Genomic DNA, 21680 nt, shown 5'->3' with positions numbered 1-21680 from the left:
ACCTCGGGACATTGTACTACGCTAAAGGTGCTTTATAAATGCAAGTTGTTTTGTCGAGTAGCCAGAGCAGGAATTTTTGCCAGAATGCTCCAGGACAAGGCTCTGCTAGGACCTTATCCAGAAGTATTTATTTTCATCTTTCAGCCTGTGCGTAGTCTATTTCCTTATACTCTGCTTGTACCATTGCAGATACTGTTGCAAATTTGTAGTGATTATTTTTATACTATAATTTGACTCTTGCTGATTGGGAATTCTGTAAAATATAAATATGATTTTTTTAAATTACTTGTCCCAGATTTCATCCATGTGTTTAAAACAACACAGCTGTTGTCCTGTGTAATGTATTTGCTTCATGTGTTCTTTACTCAACTCATTGCTATTAAGAACTGGTTGGTTTATTAACAAAGGTTTAACAATCACACGACACATTACCGATTCATCCACCAGGCTCACAACTGCATACCTCATCATGGATGACCTAGACCCAACTGACTGGAGTTTTATTGAGTCTTGTGACTATCACGTGACTGGTTAAGCCACTCACAACGCAACAGCTCTACAACTATTTTGTGTAAAACTTTTAAATCTTATTAAAGGGGCACTAGAACCCACAAATTAACAAATGAAACTTTTTGAAACTTTAAACGGTCAAATTAAAATTTGGTTGTCAGGGGTGGTGATGCACTCCAGTCCCTCCGGCGCCCACCTCTCGCAGAAAGTCGCGAGCGTACCGGTGGACACCATGTGCTCCATCTCCGGGGACACCCTGGCGCAAATGTAACGGCGGAAGAGAGGCAAGCAGTCGGGTTGAATGACACCCTCGACCGCCCGCTGCCTGGACCGGTTACTGGCCACTTTGGCCAGGTCCAGGAGCAATCCCACGAGGAGGCCCTCCGACCTGTCCCCCACTGCCCCCCCCCCCCCACCCCCAGCCCCGGCGCCAGGTGCAACAGTTCTACAAACCTGTGAGCATACTCACAGGTGCATACATTACTCCCTGCACAAGAGCAACTCCACAGTGGATTGATGAAAAATGACATGGAGGAGTGCTAGCCCAGTGTCACATGACACTGCTGTGACCACTCGCTGTGGAATAAAAGTTTTTTCTTTCGTTGCCTTTGGTTCTTTTACCAATTAAGCTTTCAGAAGTCGCTAGCTCGCCTCCCCAACCCCCCGGCCTCCACCACCCGTGAACATAAGTGGATAATTTGTGTGGTACATTCCAGTGGCAAGAACCTCACTTGCTGCCTGCCCCACCAGAACATCATGGGTGCAGTGCTTCGTGGGGCTTCTGATCGGTTGTGGGTCTCCTGCCACTGGTATGTGCTCAAAAAATGACCACGTTAACGTATTTGAATTATAATGTGTTTTTTTTCTTTCCATTGAATATTTCCAATAGCAGAACTGTATTGAATTTGACGTCACTCTGCTATTGGAAATACTCAATGGAAAGAAAAAAAAACACATTATAATTCAAATACGTTAACGTAGTCATTTTTTGAGCACATACCAGTGGCAGGAGACCCACAACCGATCAGAAGCCCCACGAAGCACTGCACTCATGATGTTCTGGTGGGGCAGGCAGCAAGTGAGGTTCTTGCCACTGGAATGTACCACACAAATTATCCACTTATGTTAAATTTTTCTTCTCACGACAGCCTAAGTAGGCAGAATTTGTGTATGGTAATGCATTAATTGTGGAGCACAGTTGTTTTAATACCAAAGTAATTTGCCCAACAGCTTTCAGCGTGCTATCTAATTTCACCCATGTCGATGAGATGTTTTGGTTGTTAAGTGCCTGCCTTACATGCAATGATTTTCTTTAGTGAAATTGCCAGAATATTATTAATCTGCCCTGCAATTTTTACATAGAATTACCTCAAATGTGCAGCACAGAAACGGGCCATTCAGCCCAACTTATCCATGCTGGTGTTTATTCTCCACATGAACCTCCTCCCACCCCTCAGCATCTAACCCTCTCCACATATCCTTCTATTTCTTTCTCCCTCATATGTTAGAACATAAGAACATAAGAAATAGGAGCTGGAGTAGTTCATACGGCTCCTTGAGCCTGCTCTGCCATTCAATAAGATCATGGCTGATCCGATCATGGACTCGGGTCCGCTTCCCCGCCCGCTCCCCATAACCTCTTAGTCCCTTATCGGTTAAGAAACGGTCTATTTCTGTCTTAAATTTATTCAGTGTCCCAGCTTCCACAACTTTCTGAGGCAGCGAATTGCACAGATTTACAATCCACTGAGAGAAGAAATTTCTCCTCATCTCAGTTTTAAATGGGTGGCCCCTTATCCTAAGATTATGCCCTCTAGTTCTAGTCTGCCCCAATAGTGGAAACATCCTCTCTGCATCCACCTTGTCAAGCCCCCTCACAATCTTATACGTTTCGATAAGATCACCTCTCATTCTTCTGAATTCCAATGAGAGGTGATCTTATTGAAACGTATAAGAGGTGTTTGTCCAGCTTCCCCTTAAATGCAATTTTCCTGGGCTAAAATCCAAGTCATGATGTTTGGGTATGTGATTACTGGGCAGGATTGTCCCTTTCACTAGGTGACCAGAAAGACTAATGATTGTTGTTTGGGTGTGAGTATTCCTGGCCTCGGCACTGTGAAACTGCAGGGTTGAATGACTTTGAGATTTCAAGATTGGATGCCATTTCACAGCAGCACAAATATATTGAGTAACTGCATGACACGTATCAATGGAGTAGGGTAGTCAATATTTTACATTGGTCAAAAAGATAGATTTGAAGCCAATGAATAGACATAAGCAGAAGCTTCACCTTCTACTCTCTTTACACCGTTGGGTGGATTGCACAGCACTATCACTCTTGCATAAATGTCGCAATTTCTGACTTAATCATCTGTACACCTTCACTCCTGGCTGTGGAAGGGCCGCTTTCCTGATTGCTGGCACGTACAAGTGGGAAGTCCACCAGTGCTGCCCGTGGAGATGCTGTAGATAACCACCTCCAGGGGACCTATACTGTCAGCTGTGGCTCAGCAGGTAGCACACTGGCCTCTGAGTCAGAAGGTTGTGGGTTCAAATCCTACTCCAGGGACTTGAGCATATAAATCTCGGCTGACACTCCAGCGCAGTGCTGAGGGAGTGCTGCACTGTCAGAGGTGCCGTCTTTCAGGTGAGTCGTTAAACCGAGGCCCTGCCTGCTCTCTCAGGTGGACCTAAAAGTTCTCATGGCACTATTTCAAAGATGAGCAGGGGCCAATATTGTCCCTCAATCGACATAACAAAAACAGTTTATCTGGTTGTGGGAGCTTGCTGTGTGCAAATTGGCTGCCACGTTTCACACATTACAACAGTGATTGCACTCCAAAAGTACTTAATTGGCTGTAAAGTGCTTTGAGACATCTGGTGGTCATGAAAGACGCTATATAAATGCAAGTCAGAATAAGGGATCATCCATTTAAAGGAGGAGGAATTTCTTCTCTCAGTGGGTTGTAAATCTATGAAATTCTCTGCCCCAGAGAGCTGTTGAGGCTGGGTCATTGCCTATATTTAAGGTGGAGATAGACAGATTTTTGAATGATAAGTGAGTTAAGGGTTATTGGGAGTGGGCACGAAAGTGGAGTTGAGGCCAAGATCAGATCAGCCATGATCTTATTGAATGGCAGAGCAGCCTACTCCTGCTCCTATTTCTTATGTAAGTCTTTCTTCTTCAGTAAGGTTGTCTAGTGGTTGAAGGTAGCCCACTGTTGGTGGTAGCTCTGTAATACCAGAGGCCAGTCACCGCTCGTCACGTACATGTCCCCAGTGATGCACAGGCGAAAGTGTTTCAACAGCGAGGCCCATTCTGAACTGTCCAGTGTCATGTTGTTCCATTTGTAAGATGCAGGTCGGGCTCGGGGCATGAGTGTTCATTGTTGTACTGTTTCACCCCACAGGGAAAAAGAACAAGTTGAGAGTTTACTACTTGTCATGGCTTCGAAACAAGATCTTGCGCAACGATCCTGAAGTGGAAAAAAAGCAAGGCTGGGTCTCGGTTGGAGATTTGGAAGGTTGTGTTCACTACAAAGTCGGTACGTGTTGTGCTCTCTGAAGATGGAACCTTTACTGGTCTAGACTATCTTTGTCAAAGGTTGTTGTTATTTCTGTATCAAATATTTATTTTATGTTGCCTGCCACACCTCTAGAAATACTGATTATGCTAAGTGGACCTCTATAAACATCATTGGCAACTTTCGGTAGAAATGGGTTCATTGTACAATGTCTGAGTTTGTAATACTTAACTCAATTCAACCATAGATTAACATCACTACATTTTAATCTTCTCTGGTTTTGATTCTGCCTCACCATATTCCCAATATTTATCCCTCAATCAACACAACAAAACAACAGATTATCTAGTCATTATCACATTGCTGTTTGTGGGAGCTTGTGTGCAAATCGGCTGCCGCCTTTCCTACATTACAACAGTGACTACACTCCAAAAGTACTTCATTGGCTGTAAAGCGCTTTGAGACATCCGATGGTCGTGAAAGGTGCTGTAGGAATCCAAGTCTTTCTTTCAGTATGTAGTTGGAGCTGGCTTTTATGATACAAGGTTGTGGAAAGATTAGTCAAGTATAAGAACATTTTTAACGCAGTGAGTTGTTGTGTTCTGGAACTCGCTGCCTGAAAGGACGGTGGAAGCAGAATCAATAGTAACTTTGGAAAGCGAATTGGATAAATACTTGAAAAATTTGCACAGCTATAAGGAAAGGGCAAGGGGAATGAGATTAATTCAATTGCTCTTTCAGAGAGCTGGCACAGACATGATGGGCCGAATGGCTGTATGATACTATGATTCTAATCCAGGGCAAAGTGGGTTCAGATTTCACTCAAAAGTAAGATTGGTCCTTGACTTCGGGTTCGCACACAACATTTTAACATGGGTGCAATGTGAAATTTCTTCGTGTCAATGCAGCTTTGGCAGCCAAAGTCTAAACTTTTGCCTCAAATTCTTCCACACCATCGGCAGCTCCATCACGTTCAGACCAGAAGCTGTGGATTTGCAATTTTCAGCAGGATTGGCACTGAGTCATACGTCACCAGGAGCCATCTGCCTCTTTGGGCACCAGCGTATCCTAGGAAACCACCTTGCCCACCATTCTTTCTCAGCAGTCCGCATTTGGACATGTCCCAAACAATTTGGAATTTTTCCATCCTTGATGCAGAATATAATTTATAAATCAATGGATTTGTATTTTTAAAGTTGTATTTCATTGAATCAAAAGTAACCAATAAATCTCATTATCCATGTTGAGACTGGGAAGATGTCAAACTGTAAGAGGCATTTGGCCGTGGAGTGGTTCCGTTAATCATTTCCATCCAGAGGAACCAATTTGGCTGATAAAATTCATGACAGAAGCCCTGTGTGGTCCTCATTATTTTTTAATTGCTGAAGTGTACTTGTGGAGATTATAGGGGAATTTGTGGCAGGCTTCAGTCCCAGAGAACAGCCTCACTAGACAGGAGCATGAGTTGCAGAATTGGTTGTGCAGTATTACTGCCCGACTTGTGATTCAACTGAGGCTGCATCCTCAGAGCAGATCCACACATGACCTCTTACACATGCCTTTAATTTGTGATTCAATGTACATCGAAGACCTGTTAACGAACAGCTAGGTAAATGTAGTAACATAACTTCCAGTAGCTAATGCAGAGAACCTAATGCGATCTTTTTAAGTGAAATTAATAATATTGTGTTTACCTCATCACTGAAATTCATTGAGTGATGGGAACAGGCCATATGTGACATAGAAACATAGAAATTTACAACGCAGAAGGAGGCCATTTCAGCCCATCGTGTCCGCGCCGGCCGACAAAGAGCTACATGGCCCTTGGTCAGCAGCCCTACGTATAAACCTATGAACAATGACGGAAAGGCAAAGAGCACCCAGCCCAACCAGTCCGCCTCACAGAACTGCAACACCCCTTATACTGAATCATTCAACACTCCACCCCAACCGGAGCCATGTGATCTCCTGGGAGAAGCAAAAACCAGATAAAAACCCAGGCTAATTTAGGGAGAAAAAATCTGGGAAAAATCCTCTCCGACCCATCTAGGCGATCGAAACTAGTGCAGGAGATCACACTGGCCGTGTTCTATTCCTTGCAGTACTTACCATTATATCTGCGCCGTCCAACAAAAGATCATCCAGTCGAATCCCAATTACCAGCTCTAGGTCCGTAACCTTGCAGTTTACTGCACTTTTAAGTGCCCATCCAACCATCTCTTAAAAGTGGTGAGGGTTTCTGCATCCACCACTCTTCCAGGTATCGAGTTCCAGATCCCCACAACCCTCTGCGTAAAGAAGCACCCCCCTAAAATGCCTCTAAATCTTCCACCAACCACCTTAAAACTATGCCCCCTCGTTATAGACCTGAGCAGAGAACGAATAGGTTCCAAGATATCTGAAAGGATCTCAATGTGTCAGTGTGATATCTTCTTACGACATCACTAACAAACACACTCTGCAAGATGGCTCCAACTATCATCATGTGACTTTGCCGCATGAGCCTTTTATTATTTACATCAGTAGTTACATTACATCTGTAGTCCACTCGGTGGAGCTCCACTCCATTAGAGTTAGATTTCAGAAAAGGCGACAGGAGAGTCCAGTTTGAAAATCCACGATTGGATCTTGCCCTGGGAAATGACCGTGACTACCTAAACTGAGATTACCAAGTATGAAGAAAATAAACCTCATGTTTAACATGGGAAAATGAGACCAAAGGAATAACTATTTTTATGACTGATGAGCAGCAGATGTATAAAGAAGGGTGGGCAGTAAAGGAATAATGGAGGGTGATCAGTAAATGTATAAAGGAGGGTGACCAGCAATTGTGAAGAGTAGGCACTGAATACGAGATCTCACAAGCACCTTCTGGCAGGAGAGGTCTAGCTTTAGTCGGTGGTCCTCCTCGGAAATGGTTACCTTCAGACATCTGATTGTCCAACTCAAAAGACTTCATGAAAATAAACACATTCCGACATTTGATTTTCAGAACAGGAAATGAAAAATGTGCCATTTGTGGAATGACTAGTGGACAGTGTTGATCCATGGTCAGAGAGAGGAAAAAACAATACCAGCCGAATTTCCGCAGGGATTTCCTACTCATTCGCCATAACATTGCTGGAAGAGCCACAGATACCCCAAGAAAGCAGCATACAGCGCACATGAGGAGCAAAATGCCTGGTGGAGTTTTATCCCTACCCACCCCCACCATGTCTTTAATCTGTATTTGCCATAACAAGCTGAGAGGGGTTACACTTTACGTTAAAGGTGCTATATAAATGCAAGTCGTTGTTGTTTTGAGACCAGATTACTATCCATTTCTGGCCATCTACCAGTGAAGCTCCAACATTAAACACCTCAATACCGTTAGCCAAATATTTAAATAAGCAAAAGCTGTGGGGTTCCACTACCTCTGCAAAATCCCACCGACTAACGAGCTGCCCAAAACAAAATCCAGCCTTTGCTCTGTCCGCGGTCGGATCAGGGTCTGTACAGAAGAGAGGCCAGGATCAATGGGAAGGAGAGAACAAGCCTGAGGGATTAGAAACATAGAAACATAGAAAATAGGTGCAGGCCCTTCAAGCCTGCGCCACCATTCAATAAGATCATGGTTCACCTCAGTACCCCTTTCCTGCTTTCTCTCCATACCCCTTGATCCCTTTAGCCATAAGGGCCATATCTAACTCCCTCTTGAATATATCTAACGAACTGGCATCAACAACTCTCTGCGGTAGGGAATACCAGAGGTTAACAACTCTCTGAGTGAAGAGGTTTCTTCTCATCTCGGTCCTAAATGGCTTACCCCTTATCCTTAGACTGTGACCCCTGGTTCTGGACTTCCCCAACATCGGGAACATTCTTCCTGCATCTAACCTGTCCAGTCCCGTCAGAATTTTATGTTTCTATGAGATCCCCTCGCATTCTTTGAACTCCAGTGAATACAGGCCCAGTCGATCCAGTCACTCCTCATATGTCAGTCCCGCCATCCCGGGAATCAGTCTGGTGAACCTTTGCTGCACTCCCTCAATAGCAAGAATGTCCTTCCTCAGATTAGGAGACCAAAACTGAACACAATATTCCAGGTGAGGCCTCACCAAGGCCCTGTACAACTGCATTAAGACCTCCCTGCTCCTATACTCAAATCCCCTAGCTATGAAGGCCAACATGCCATTTGCCTTCTTCAACACCTGCTGTACCTGCATACCAACTTTTAATGACTGATGTACCATGACACCCAGGTCTCGTTGCACTCCCCTTTTCCTAGTCTGCCGCCATTCAGATAATATTCTGCCTCCATGCTTTTGCCACCAAAGTGGATAACCTCACATTTATCCAAATTATACTGCATCTGCCATGCATTTGCCCACTCACCTAACCTGTCCAAGTCAGCCTGCAGCCACTTAGCATCCTCTTCACATCTCGCATCGCCACCCAGCTTACTGTCATCTACAAACTTGGAGATATTACACTCAATTCCTTCATCTGAATCATTGATGTATATTGTAAATAGCTGGGGTCCCAGCACTGAGCCCTGCGGCACTGCCTGCCATTCTGAGAAGGACCCGTTTATCCCGTTTATGGTTGAAGGATAGCAGAAGCTGCCCTTGAACAACTGCAGAGAGCAATGTTGAGGGAGAGCTGCTGTAAAAACAACATAACACAAGAAATAGGAACAGGAGTAGGCCATTCGGCCCCTCGAGCCTGCTCCGCCATTCAATCAGATCATGGCTGATCTTCGACCCCAACTCAAAACATGATCCATGGCACATAAAATCGGTAAAAAAGTGAGACTTTCTTTTCCATATTAAACAGCGTTCAGTGGGAGAATCTAAGTTGACAGAATGAATGCAGTTTCTGCTTGATGCTGTAACTCTGAAAAGAAAATGTAGGTCAACAAATGAAAGCAGCACAAGGCATCACAAGGATACATCGTGCGGAGAAACACAGGGATTAGTAATTTATGAAAAGGTTTGCTTTGAACATTGCAATATTGATGTAGCTCAAGACAATCCAAAACAGAGCCAAAACAGGAAAATATTCAATTAAAAATTTGCCCTGTCGAGAGTGTATTGATGTACTGCGATTCCAAACAAATGGATATAAGCTATAAAACATTAAGGCACAGAGCATACTTCTTCAAAATCATATTTTGCTTTTCATGAACATTTTTCCCATTTTAGTGTGCGTTTAACTCTCGCAGGTCTGAAATGGCACAGGTTACGTGAAGAGCAAAGCTTCCTTTAGACTATCCGAGTGCTGCTCCGATCACAATCTTGCACGTGCACCCGTGCTTCGCTGATGTGAAGCTTTCCTCCCCTCGTCCCCACCTTATCATTTCTCTTCTGCGAAATTGCCAATTGAGTGGTAATTATGGATGGTCCTTCCTGCTGGGAATGTACCTGCAAGAGCTTCTGCATTGAAACTGGCTTAACCTCGGTTAAGTTGAACCTGCAAAGCCAGGAGACGGAGAGAATCTTTAGCCCACCATATAGAAGCAAAATGCTGCGGATACTGGAATCTGAAATAAAAACAGAGAATGCTGGAAATATCAGCGGGTCAGGCGGCATTTTAGAGCGAAAAACAGAGTTAACATTTCGGCTCGACGACCCTTCGGCGGGGTGCGGAAGGGAGCCAAAGATGGCCAGAGATTACGCTCTGAAATTGTTAAACTCGATGTTGAGTCCAGAAGGCTGTAAAGAGCCGAAACGAAAGATGAGGTGCTGTTCCTCGAGCTTGCGTTGAGCTTCATTGGAACAGTTTAGGAGGCCGAGGATGGAGATATCAGAGTGGGAGTGGAGTGGAGAATTAAAGTGACAGGCGACACCTATTTCAGGTCCCTTTGAGAAATTGGTTTGCGACTGACCGCAGCATGCACCGTGCATGTGGTTAGACAAAGAAATTCTTGCATTTATATAGCGCCTTTCACGACCACTAGACATCTCAAAGCACTTTATAGCCAATCAAGTTTTGGAGTGTAGTCATTGGTGTAATGTGGGAAACGCAGCAGCCAATTTGCGCACAGCAAGCTCCTACAAACAGCAATGTGATAATGACCAGATAATCTGTTTTGATATGTTGATTGAGGTATACGTATTGGCCAGGACACCAAGGATAACTCCCCTTGCTCTTCTTCAAAATAATGCCATGGAATCTTTTATGTCCACTTGAGGGAGCAGGCGGGGCCTCGGTTTAACCTCTTATCCAAAAGACAGCACCTCCGACAGTGCAGTGCTCCCTCAGCACTGCACTGGAGTGTCAGCCTTGATTTTTGTGCTTAAGTCCTTGGAGTGGGACTTCAACCCACAACTTTCTGTCTCGGAGGCGAGAGTGCTGCCCACTGAGCTACAGTTGACACTGTCACTGGTTAGGGTCAATTGCCAAAACACCCTAGATTCCACTGGCTGCAAACCTAATACTCAGCTGCTCAAACGAATAGCCCGCTTACTTCTGCGTGATATTATGAAATTTGTTGTGATTATCATGATGATAATGTGACCTAATTTTATGTGGCAATTTGACGTATCAACTAATCTTGATTCTGCAATGACTGAGGGCTGCATTAACCTGTTTTGTCCTTTTTTAAACAGTTAAATATGAAAGGATAAAATTCTTAGTGACTGCTCTGAAGAATTCTGTTGAAGTCTACGCGTGGGCTCCAAAACCATACCACAAATTTATGGCGTTTAAGGTAAGATCATTCACGAGGAAGCTAGTTTCAGAAAAGGCAACTGTGAAGGACTGACCAATACCTGCACAATAGTCAAAGGATTTTCCAGTAGCCTAGGAGTTAACATGGGTGCATTCTGTATTGGAGGTGCAGAAATTACCCCTCGCCCCTTCCACCAGGTTATAAAGTTCAGACTTGAAACTTATGAGAAATTACACAAGACACATGAATTCTGCCTTTAACCTTCTATTGACAAAGGCAGATTCAAAACCCCAAACCATTTTTCGAGCAATATACCAATAATGTTACCAGAAATCATACCTACAACCACCCGCAGCTGATCACTCCAGCGTTGATTGTTGATCTTCCTTCACGAAATGACTGGCCAGGTCACCTCCTTCCCTGACTGCAGCAGGCCCTCTCAAAGTCAAGTGGACTGGCCAAGTCCCTCCTTCCAACTGCAGTAACGATATCTTACGACCACCATCTTTTATACAGGTTTTCTTGCCTTTCCCGGTATCCGCAATAAGGTGGATGAATTAACTGTGCAAATAGATGTTGACAAATATGATGTGATTGGGATTACGGAGACGTGGCTCCAGGATGATCAGGGCTGGGAACTCAACATCCAGGGGTATTCAACATTCAGGAAAGATAGAATAAAAGGAAAAGGAGGTGGGGTAGCATTGCTGGTTAAGGAGGAAATTAAGGCAATATTTCGGAAGTTCATTAGCTTGGATGATGTGGAATCTATATGGGTAGAGCTGCAGAATACCAAAGGGCAAAAAACGTTAGTGAGAGTTGTGTACAGACCTCCAAACAGTAGTAGTGATGTTGGGGAGGGCATCAAACATGAAATTAGGGGTGCGTGCAATAAAGGTGCAGCAGTTATAATGGGTGACTTTAATATGCACATAGATTGGGTTAACCAAACTGGAAGCAATACGGTGGAGGAGGATTTCCTGGAGTGCATAATGGATGGTTTTTTAGACCAATATGTCGAGGAACCAACTAGGGGGGAGGCCATCTTAGACTGGGTGTTGTGTAATGAGAGAGGATTAATTAGCAATCTCGTTGTGCGAGGCCCCTTGGGGAAGAGTGACCATAATATGGTGGAATTCTGCATTAGGATGGAGAATGAAACAGTTAATTCAGAGACCATGGTCCAGAACTTAAAGAAGGGTAACTTTGAAGATATGAGGCATGAATTGGCTAGGATAGATTGGCGAATGATACTGAAGGGGTTGACTGTGGATGGGCAATGGCAGACATTTAGAGACCGCATGGATGAACTACAACAATTGTACATTCCTGTCTGGCGTAAAAATAATAAAGGGAAGGTGGCTCAACCGTGGCTATCAAGGGAAATCAGGGATAATATTAAAGCCAAGGAAGTGGCATACAAATTGGCCAGAAATAGCAGCGAACCTGGGGACTGGGAGAAATTTAGAACTCAGCAGAGGAGGACAAAGGGCTTGATTAGGGCAGGGAAAATGGAGTACGAGAAGAAGCTTGCAGGGAACATTAAGACGGATTGCAAAAGTTTCTATAGATATGTAAAGAGAAAAAGGTTAGTAAAGACAAATGTAGGTCCCCTGCAGTCAGAATCAGGAGAAGTCATAACGGGGAACAAAGAAATGGCGGACCAATTGAACAAGTACTTTGGTTCGGTATTCACTGAGGAGGACACAAACAACCTTCCAGATATAAAAGGGGTCGGAGGGTCTAGTAAGGAGGAGGAACTGAGGGAAATCCTTATTAGTCGGGAAATTGTGTTGGGGAAATTGATGGGATTGAAGGCCGATAAATCCCCAGGGCCTGATGGACTGCATCCCAGAGTACTTAAGGAGGTGGCCTTGGAAATAGTGGATGCATTGACAGTCATTTTCCAACATTCCATTGACTCTGGATCAGTTCCTATGGAGTGGAGGGTAGCCAATGTAACCCAACTTTTTAAAAAAGGAGGGAGAGAGAAAACACGGAATTATAGACCGGTCAGCCTGACATCGGTAGTGGGTAAAATGATGGAATCAATTATTAAGGATGTCATAGCAGTGCATTTGGAAAGAGATGATATGATAGGTCCAAGTCAGCATGGATTTGTGAAAGGGAAATCATGCTTGACAAATCTTCTGGAATTTTTTGAGGATGTTTCCAGTAGAGTGGACAAGGGAGAACCAGTTGATGTGGTATATTTGGACTTTCAGAAGGCTTTCGACAAGGTCCCACACAAGAGATTAATGTGCAAAGTTAAAGCACATGGGATTGGGGGTGGTGTGCTGACATGGATTGAGAACTGGTTGTCAGACAGGAAGCAAAGAGTAGGAGTAAATGGGGACTTTTCAGAATGGCAGGCAGTGACTAGTGGGGTACCGCAAGGTTCTGTGCTGGGGCCCCAGCTGTTTACATTGTACATTAATGATTTAGACGAGGGGATTAAATGTAGTATCTCCAAATTTGCGGATGACACTAAGTTGGGTGGCAGTGTGAGCTGCGAGGAGGATGCTATGAGGCTGCAGAGCGACTTGGATAGGTTAGGTGAGTGGGCAAATGCATGGCAGATGAAGTATTATGTGGATAAATGTGAGGTTATCCACTTTGGTGGTAAAAACAGAGAGACAGACTATTATCTGAATGGTGACAGATTAGGAAAAGGGGAGGTGCAAAGAGACCTGGGTGTCATGGTACATCAGTCATTGAAGGTTGGCATGCAGGTACAGCAGGCGGTTAAGAAAGCAAATGGCATGTTGGCCTTCATAGCGAGGGGATTTGAGTATAGGGGCAGGGAGGTGTTGCTACAGTTGTACAGGGCCTTGGTGAGGCCACACCTGGAGTATTGTGTACAGTTTTGGTCTCCTAACTTGAGGAAGGACATTCTTGCTATTGAGGGAGTGCAGCGAAGGTTCACCAGACTGATTCCCGGGATGGCGGGACTGATCTATCAAGAAAGACTGGATCAACTGGGCTTGTATTCACTGGAGTTCAGAAGAATGAGAGGGGACCTCATAGAAACGTTTAAAATTCTGACGGGGTTAGACAGGTTAGACGCAGGAAGAATGTTCCCAATGTTGGGGAAGTCCAGAACCAGGGGACACAGTCTAAGGATAAGGGGTAAGCCATTTAGGACCGAGATGAGGAGGAATTTCTTCACCCAGAGAGTGGTGAACCTGTGGAATTCTCTACCACAGAAAGTAGTTGAGGTCAATTCACTAAATATATTCAAAAATGAGTTAGATGAAGTCCTTACTACTAGGGGAATCATGGGATATGGTGAGAAAGCAGGAATGGGGTACTGAAGTTGCATGTTCAGCCATGAACTCATTGAATGGCGGTGCAGGCTCGAAGGGCCGAATGGCCTACTCCTGCACCTATTTTCTATGTTTCTATGTTTCTAAATCAATAATCCAGGATCGTGAGAAGCTTTCTTTTATTGTCCGATTCAAATTGTGTGAGTTGTGAAATTTTCACGCACAACACATCCTGCGTTCGCTGCCATTATCAAAGCTCACATTGTCCAATCACTCAAAGAGTTTGCAGATGGTCAAACTTCATGTGTCACCTTGCGTCATGTTCTGCAGAACTTCCCAGGTTTGACTTCTCCCGCTAAACACAAGAGTCGTGTTTTTACACCGCTGGCCTCTCCGCTGTAGTCACGAAGCCTACAGATTTTCTTGAAATAAAAGGGGACTTGTTTATCTCTTCTTGTCTATGACCACCCCCTGTGATTATGATCATTGTCCAGTCTGGGCCATCTGGAACACAAACTTTGAACTCACAAAGCAGTTTACAAGCATCCAACGGCTCCATTTATAAGTTTACACACCCGTCCAACAAATAACTGCTGCCTTTATGTCATTTTGAAAAACGTTTTGCTTGGCAAAGCATTTTTAATTTGTACCACAATCAAGTATTATGGCCTGGATTTTAGGCTTTTTTGCTTTCGGGGCATTCCGGCCAAGAATAGTTTGCGCATTAGTCTGGAAGTTTCACCATCTGGGCTCTGTGTCAGGGGGCGCAGCGCTAAAGGAGGCGTTGTACACTTTTCGTGATGCAAGGATGGGAAACTTGCGAATAAAAGTGCAAGGACGTGTGCGCTCCGAGAGAGGCCTGGGGGGTGCGGAGACCTTAATAAAACCACAAAAACATTCCCTAAACATTGCCCCCGCCACCACAACACAAATCACTAAAATAATTAAAAGAACAAACACGTGCACTTGCCTTCGGAGGACTTTACCTTCCTCTGTGCCGCCGATCATTGCGGGCACACTTCCGGGCGGACGGATCGGGTAAAAGACCAAACTCCTGCTGGTGTCACAACCAGGGGCGTTGCACACCTGGCGCAGCTCTTCCCAGCGGTGCTGCTCAGCGCCGCTGCAAAACCCGACCGGAGGATCACGGTGGGGCGCTGGAGACCTCACCGCCGCCATTCACACCACTCCGGGGCGAAACCCGAAGCGCAAAGGACCGGAAAATTCAGCCCTAGGCGTCTGTATATTCTTACATCTGTTGGTGATATACTACTCCCGGGAAACGTAGACTGCAGATTCATGCTCACCATTCACCACACATAAATCACTGCAGCAAACCTCACCACGGCAGCTGGGGAATTTAAATTCAATTCATTCAATAAATCTGAAATAAAAAGCTCGTAACAGTAATGGTGACCATGAAACTACCGGATTGTCGTAAAAACCCAACTGGTTCACTAATGTCCTTGAGCCGTCTTTGCCCGGTCTGGATTATATGTGACTCCAGACCCACTGCAATGTGGTTGACATGTGACTGCCCTCTAAAATGGCCGAGCGAGACACTCAGTTGTACTTAAGAAGGCGGCTTCTCGAGGGATGGGCAATAAATGCTGACCTTGCCGACATATCCCATGAAGGAATAAAAAAGAAAGTATGTTGTCTCAATCAAATGGCCGATCAAATTTGAGAGCAGGTAACCTACCTGTTCCGATATATGTCCGCACAGGTAGGTCACTGGTCTGCACTCTCCATACTGCAACTGGGTGATAAGCCTTGGCTGGTAAACATGGGAGCACTGCGTTTTGTGGCAAAAACATGCACATCATGTCAGCCATTAGCAGGTGCCTGAAGTTCTCAGTAGCTGTTCTCTCTGCCCCTCCTGTTCGTCACTTGTCCGGGAGTTGTACGTGGTGAGACGTGTCAGTGACCTTAGCTGGTGAATGCAGATGCTTTGGAAGAAATTCAGGGATACTTTTAATGGCAAATTATAGCAATGACAGAAAAATGCTGCAGACATTTATAGTGCAGTGTGCTTTCGATATATAAGCCATCGTACTTACACTCTCCACAGTCACATGTCATATGTTCACGACCTACTTATTCAGCACTCCATTCACTTTGGTCCCTCAGTGTTACATTTTTAGCTCCCAAGGATCCTGGAATATATTGGCTCAGAAATGTTCCACTTTCAGAGCCTATTAATTCCGTTTTATTTAGGTTAACAGTGACATGGACTGCCGAGAAATGGAACAGAACATGATTATAGGAGTCACTTTGACGACTTTAAAACAATAACTATATTCGTCCAAATTGGATGAAAACTAGCATTAAATGAGACAGCCACAATGAAACGAATGTATCTTATCTATAAATCCAAGGACTAGACTTTCCACTTCACATTGCTGGCCTCGTGCCCATATCTCGGCCAAAACAGCCTGCTATCGCCCATTTTGACTGAAAAGTGGAAAGTTAGGCTGGAACATCGCCAGAAAATTCTCCCCCCAACTTTTGGCTCACATCGCCGAGGTGATCGCTGAGGAAAGTCCAGCCCCAAGTCTCTTAATAAGATTACAGGCTAAAATGTGACCAGAAATGTTTGCTTCAACCACTTCAAAGTGAGCATAATTAAAAGTACAAATGTTGGAAATCCGGAATTAGAATCCGGAAGCTCACCGGACGTCAGTTGGCATCTGTAGAGAGAAAGGACAGATTAGTGTTTTGGGAGCAGACCCATCAACAGTACGATTTCAGATTGGAGCACGGGTCTGCACCTAAAATGTTGACCTGTCTTTCCTTTTTACGGATACTGCTGGACTTGCTGAGTGTTTCCAGCATCTTCTATTGGTGTTTCCCAATTTAGGAACATTATCAACAGGGGTCGGTCGTTCAGCTGCTTGAGCCCATTCAGTTAGACCATGGCTGATCTGTACCTTAATGCCGTTTACTCACATTAGCCCCAAATCCCTTGATACGAAGGGCTAGAAATTCATTATCGCCCCATTTGGGGGCGGTAATATCCGGGAGGCGGGACATTTTGCGGCAGACGTGGAAATCCCGTCCCGCTCGCTAAATTCAGGCTGCCGCCCCTGGAATAAAGTGGTGCGCCTCCTTCCTGGGGCTACGCACTGGGCCGCACAGCGCTGCCGGGTACCGGGGCTCGTCCCACAAGTAAAGGGAAAGGCCCAGGCTGCATACTCCGCATATTGGGAACCCTCCTACCTGGACCACCGGGGAGCCCTGTGGGGTGCCGTGCAATCAGCCCGGCACTCGAGCAGAACGCCGGGCTGAGCGATCGCGGCACCAGCCCCGTCAACAAACCGCAACCGGAACAGCAACGAAAATGGCACATTGTTTTCCTCAGCATACGGCCACCTCCCCTTTAATTATCGCCCCGATAGCGGCCGGCCGCCCAGTGCGTGCCCCCCCCTCCCCCCCGAAGGTGCCGCTGTTATCGACTGCCACAGCTTCAGGGGGCGAAACCCGATTTAAGTGTCGGGGCGATGCGCACGGCGATGATGTCACGATTTCCGGGCACAGGAGATCGGGGTGCAACACCGTAGCGGGAGTCGTTAGCGGCACCGTGCCCGGTTGCAAAGTCATTTGCGCACCATTAGCGCTCCCAGGGGGATTAACGGGAGGCACAAATGCACCCAATTTCTCTCCTCTATCTCTTTCATTCTTTTAAAAAAGACAGAAGAAAGTTTCACAGAGGAAGCAATTACTATGTCCAGACAAATCGCAACCGCAGTGATTCTTCCCACCTTCTGAGTTACATCCAGTTCAACGTGCGCTTGATGTACAAACATCTTAGAATTGATCACTTACAGCCCCGGCGAAAGGAAGCAAATCCCAGGACAAACATTTCCTGTGGGACAGCAGATTGTTTTTTCCTTTTGACTAAAAAAGATGAATACCATTGAGCATATGGCTGCTTAAAATAAAAACTCTTAGTTGGGGGTGTGCTGTATGCTAGGCCCGATGTTTGGAAGCTTCAATAACCATTATTTCGTAAGATTTTTAAGGACCAATGGCCTTCACTGAGAGGTTTTTAGCTCCATGGGCTAGTATTGCAGGAAATTGGGGCCAAGGTGTTATAGTCCTATTTCCAGAGGCATTGGGATTGCCCTGGAATCTCTAGGAGTTAAAGATTAATCTCATGGACATTGCGAAAAATCAGCAGCATTAAAAAAAACTAATTGTGGGTATTCCTTTTCATTTTCTTCAAAAGCTTTAGTTTATGAGTTATAAAAATATTGGAGATGGTGGTTGCGGGAAAGGCTTTTTGCATGGGCGGGGTGATTGGAGGTGAGAGGTCATGTAGTCGAATAAAGCCGACCCTAACTGCCATACTCGCAATTAATGAGGTTTCACATCGTGACCATCACCATCAAAATGACTCCATATATTCAACACCAACAACTGCCTGTATTTATATAGTACCTTTAATGCAGTAAAATGTCCCAAGGCGCTTTACAGGAGTGCTTTAAGACAAAAATTTGATACCGAGCCACAAAAGAAGAAATTAGGATAAAGCTTGGTCAAAGAGGTAGGTTTTAAGGAGCGTCTTAAAGGAGGAAAGAGAGGTAGAGAGGCGAAGAGGTTTCGGGAGGGAGTTCCAGAGCTTAGGACCTTGGCTGTTAAAGGCACGGCGGCCAATGATTGAGCGATTATAATCAGGGATGCTCAAGAGGGCAGAATTGGAGGAGTGCAGATTGTGATATTGGCCTGGATGAGTATTTATAGTCAAGCATGACTTGACTCCTCATCTCGTTCAGGTTGTAAGTAGGCATTTGTAAGATCCAACTTTGAGATGATCTGACCACCTGTCAGTGTTGTGAACAAATCTTTTACATTTGGCAATGTATTGGGGAGATTACCCACTAGAACTTGGTTTACGGTTACTTTATAATCATCACACAACCTTACCTTACCATCAGACTTAAGTACAACAACAATGAATGTAGCCCAATTACATAGATCTGTATTAAGAGATAATGTTCTCAGTCTCTAGTCTTTTGAGTTCTTGCTCAACTCTCTCCTTCAGTGCATATGGTACAGGATGTGGCTTGCAGTAAACTGATCTAGCGTCCTTCTGTACCCTGACACTCGCCTTGAACCTTGGATTGGACTGCCTTTTTCGCAGAACACCTTTGGATACTTCTAGATGACATCATCCTTCGATGCAAATCTCGTTTCAACACAAAAAAATCTCATTCCAATCCAGCTTCAGTGATCCTAACCAATTTCTACTGAGTAAGGCAGGCTTGTCTCCTGCCAGTACGAAGAGAGTTAAGCTCTGAAATTGATCCTTGTATTTCATCGGTACGATGATACAACCTATTGTGTTCCTAACACAGATGAGGCTGCACACAGGGAGGCTAAAGTAACAATGACCTCAGTCTGTGATAAGACACTCCAGAGTGAGGAACAGGCCTTAGGAGCCAGCTTATATACAGTGCTGGGATCCCTTGGGACTTCAGGGGATGAGCTCCCTGGTGGCGGAACATGGGAGTGCATGCTTTACAGATACACAACACAACCTACCACAGGAATGTTCTCTCTTCAGTAGCCTCGCAGCTCTATCTTGGATTTCTTCAATGGGAAATCACGTAATTTGTCGAGATATAGTGATTCTGGTACTATGCTCACGGATGCACCAGTGTCGATTTCCATGGATATCTTGGTTCCAGCAACATCTACTTGGATGATGATATTTTTTTAATCGCTATTAGATACCTTCGTGCTCCTGATGACGTGCATCTCTTCATTACGCTGCTTTTCTTCCATGCTATGTAGTCTCTGGGGATTTCTACTTAAAGCGTTGAAAGTTGGTTTACTCTTCAGTCCGCATGCTTTTGCAAGATGCCCAGTTTTCCTGCAGATGAAACACTCTGCCTTCACATATGGACAACTTTGAGCAATGTGTTGTCCGAGACACCGATAGCAAGACTTCAATGCTCTGTTACCATTGCCAGTTTCTGAGACCTTGGGGCCCAAATGCCTTTTACTTTTAACCTGCAGGCGATTCACCTCGGTTGTCTGACGACTGGAAATGGCATGAAATTCTCAGGAATATTGGTCGGCCTTATCCATTGACAAAACTGTCTGACAAGCTAAAGTCAAGTAAGGGGTTGTCAACAACTTTCTTCTGATCGCTTCATTTATCATCCCACAACAAAGCGGTCATGCAATGCTCGGTCCTGACAGTTTCTGAAATGACAGTGAAATATAAAAACATAGGGCCCAAGTTTCGGGCCGTGCCTAAAAGGGTGCAGCCCGGATCTGGACGTCCGTTTTTCGCGCCACAAAGTGCGTCTAAAAAAACTTCACCTATTCTCTGGCTCCCTGCAGGTCCTCTGGAGCTGGGCGTGGCGCAGCATGAGCTGTGGAGGGGCGGAGCCAGGTCCCTGCGCTGAAAACAGTGCCGGGACCTCTGCACATGCGCGCTACAGTGGCCGCGCATGTGCAGTAGCTCCAGGTGCCCAAAACTGTGGGAGGGGCCCGAAGCTCGCAGCCCCTAGCCCTGGCCGAATGGCCTCACTGGGGCTGCATGGATAAGGCTGCCTCCCACCCGACCGGACCCGACCCGACTTGACTCCCACTCCCCAGACCAGACCCGACCCGACCCGACCCCTGCTCTCCCCACCCCGGCGACCCGAACTCCGCTCCCCCAACTCCGCGCCCCACCCCCCCCCCCGGCGACCCAACCCGACCTCAGCGCTCCCACCCACCCGACCTCTGCTTCCCCTCGCCCCCCAGCGACCCGACCTCCGCTTCCCCCCCCGCGACCCGACCTCCGCAACGCTCCCTCCCCCTCCGCGACTCTCTCTCCCTCCCCTCCTCCCCTCCCCCCGCGACTCTCTCTCCTCCCCCACCCCCGTGATTCTCTCTCCCACCCGCCCCGCGACTCTTTCTCCCGCCCCCCCCGGACCCAAGACCCGACACCCGAAGCCACCTACCTGTAAATCCATCCCGAAGTCTTGGGCCCAGCCGTTCAGCTCCCCTCTCCTCCTCCCCCCCGCCACCTCTCCTTCCCCCCCCCTCCTTCCCCTCCTCTCCTTTCCCTCCTCTCCTTCCCCCCACTCCTTCCCCCCTTCCCCCCTCTCCTTCCCTCCCCCTCCCTCCCCTTCTCTCCCCCCTACTCCCCTCCCTCCCCCCTCTCCTCCACTCCCCTCCCCCCTCTCCTCCCCTCCCCGCCCCCTCCCCTCCCCCTCCCCTTTCAATCCCCTCTCCCCCCTCCCCTCTCCCCTCCCCTTTCCCTTCCCTCTCCTTTCCCTCCCTTCTCCTCCCTCTCCTCTCCTCCCTCCCCTCCCTACCCTCTTTTCCCCCTCCCCTCTCCTGCCTCCCCTCTCCTCCCTCCCCTCTCCTCCCCTCCCTTCTCCCCCTCTCCCTCTCCCCTCTCCCCCTCCCTCCCCTCTCCCCCTCCCCTCACCTCCCCTCCCATCCCTCCCCTCCCCTACCCCTCCCCTCTCCATCCCCTCCCCTTCCCCCTCCGCACCCCTCCTCCCTCCCCTCTTCTTCCCCTCCCCTCCCCCCTCCCCTCCCCTCCCCCCTCCGCTCCCCTCCTCCCTCACCTCTCCTCTCCTTCCACCCCTCCCTCCCCTCTCCTTCCCCCCTCCCTCCCCTCTCCTTCCCCCCTCCCTCCCTCTCCTTCCCCCCCTCCTTCCCTTCCTTCCCCCCTTCCCTCTCTCCTTCCCTCCCCTCTCCTTCCCTCCCCTCTCCCTCTCT

At 46.5% G+C, this 21680-nt stretch overlaps 1 protein-coding gene across 1 annotated transcript in view; it reads left to right on the top strand.

Annotated features, from left to right (window-relative positions):
• LOC139265663 (mitogen-activated protein kinase kinase kinase kinase 4) overlaps positions 1-21680 on the top strand; it is a 421183-nt gene that overhangs the window by 367420 nt on the left and 32083 nt on the right. Inside the window, exons 26-27 of the mRNA XM_070882863.1 lie at positions 3921-4055; positions 10625-10725. Coding sequence (XP_070738964.1) covers positions 3921-4055; positions 10625-10725 — 236 coding nt within the window. The remainder of the gene's footprint in view (positions 1-3920; positions 4056-10624; positions 10726-21680) is intronic.

This window comes from Pristiophorus japonicus, chromosome 6 (assembly GCF_044704955.1).
Source record: "Pristiophorus japonicus isolate sPriJap1 chromosome 6, sPriJap1.hap1, whole genome shotgun sequence".
Lineage (NCBI taxonomy): Eukaryota > Metazoa > Chordata > Chondrichthyes > Pristiophoridae > Pristiophorus > Pristiophorus japonicus.
The sequence above is the reverse complement of the archived record's forward strand: the minus strand, read 5'-3'. Positions and strand labels throughout refer to the sequence as shown.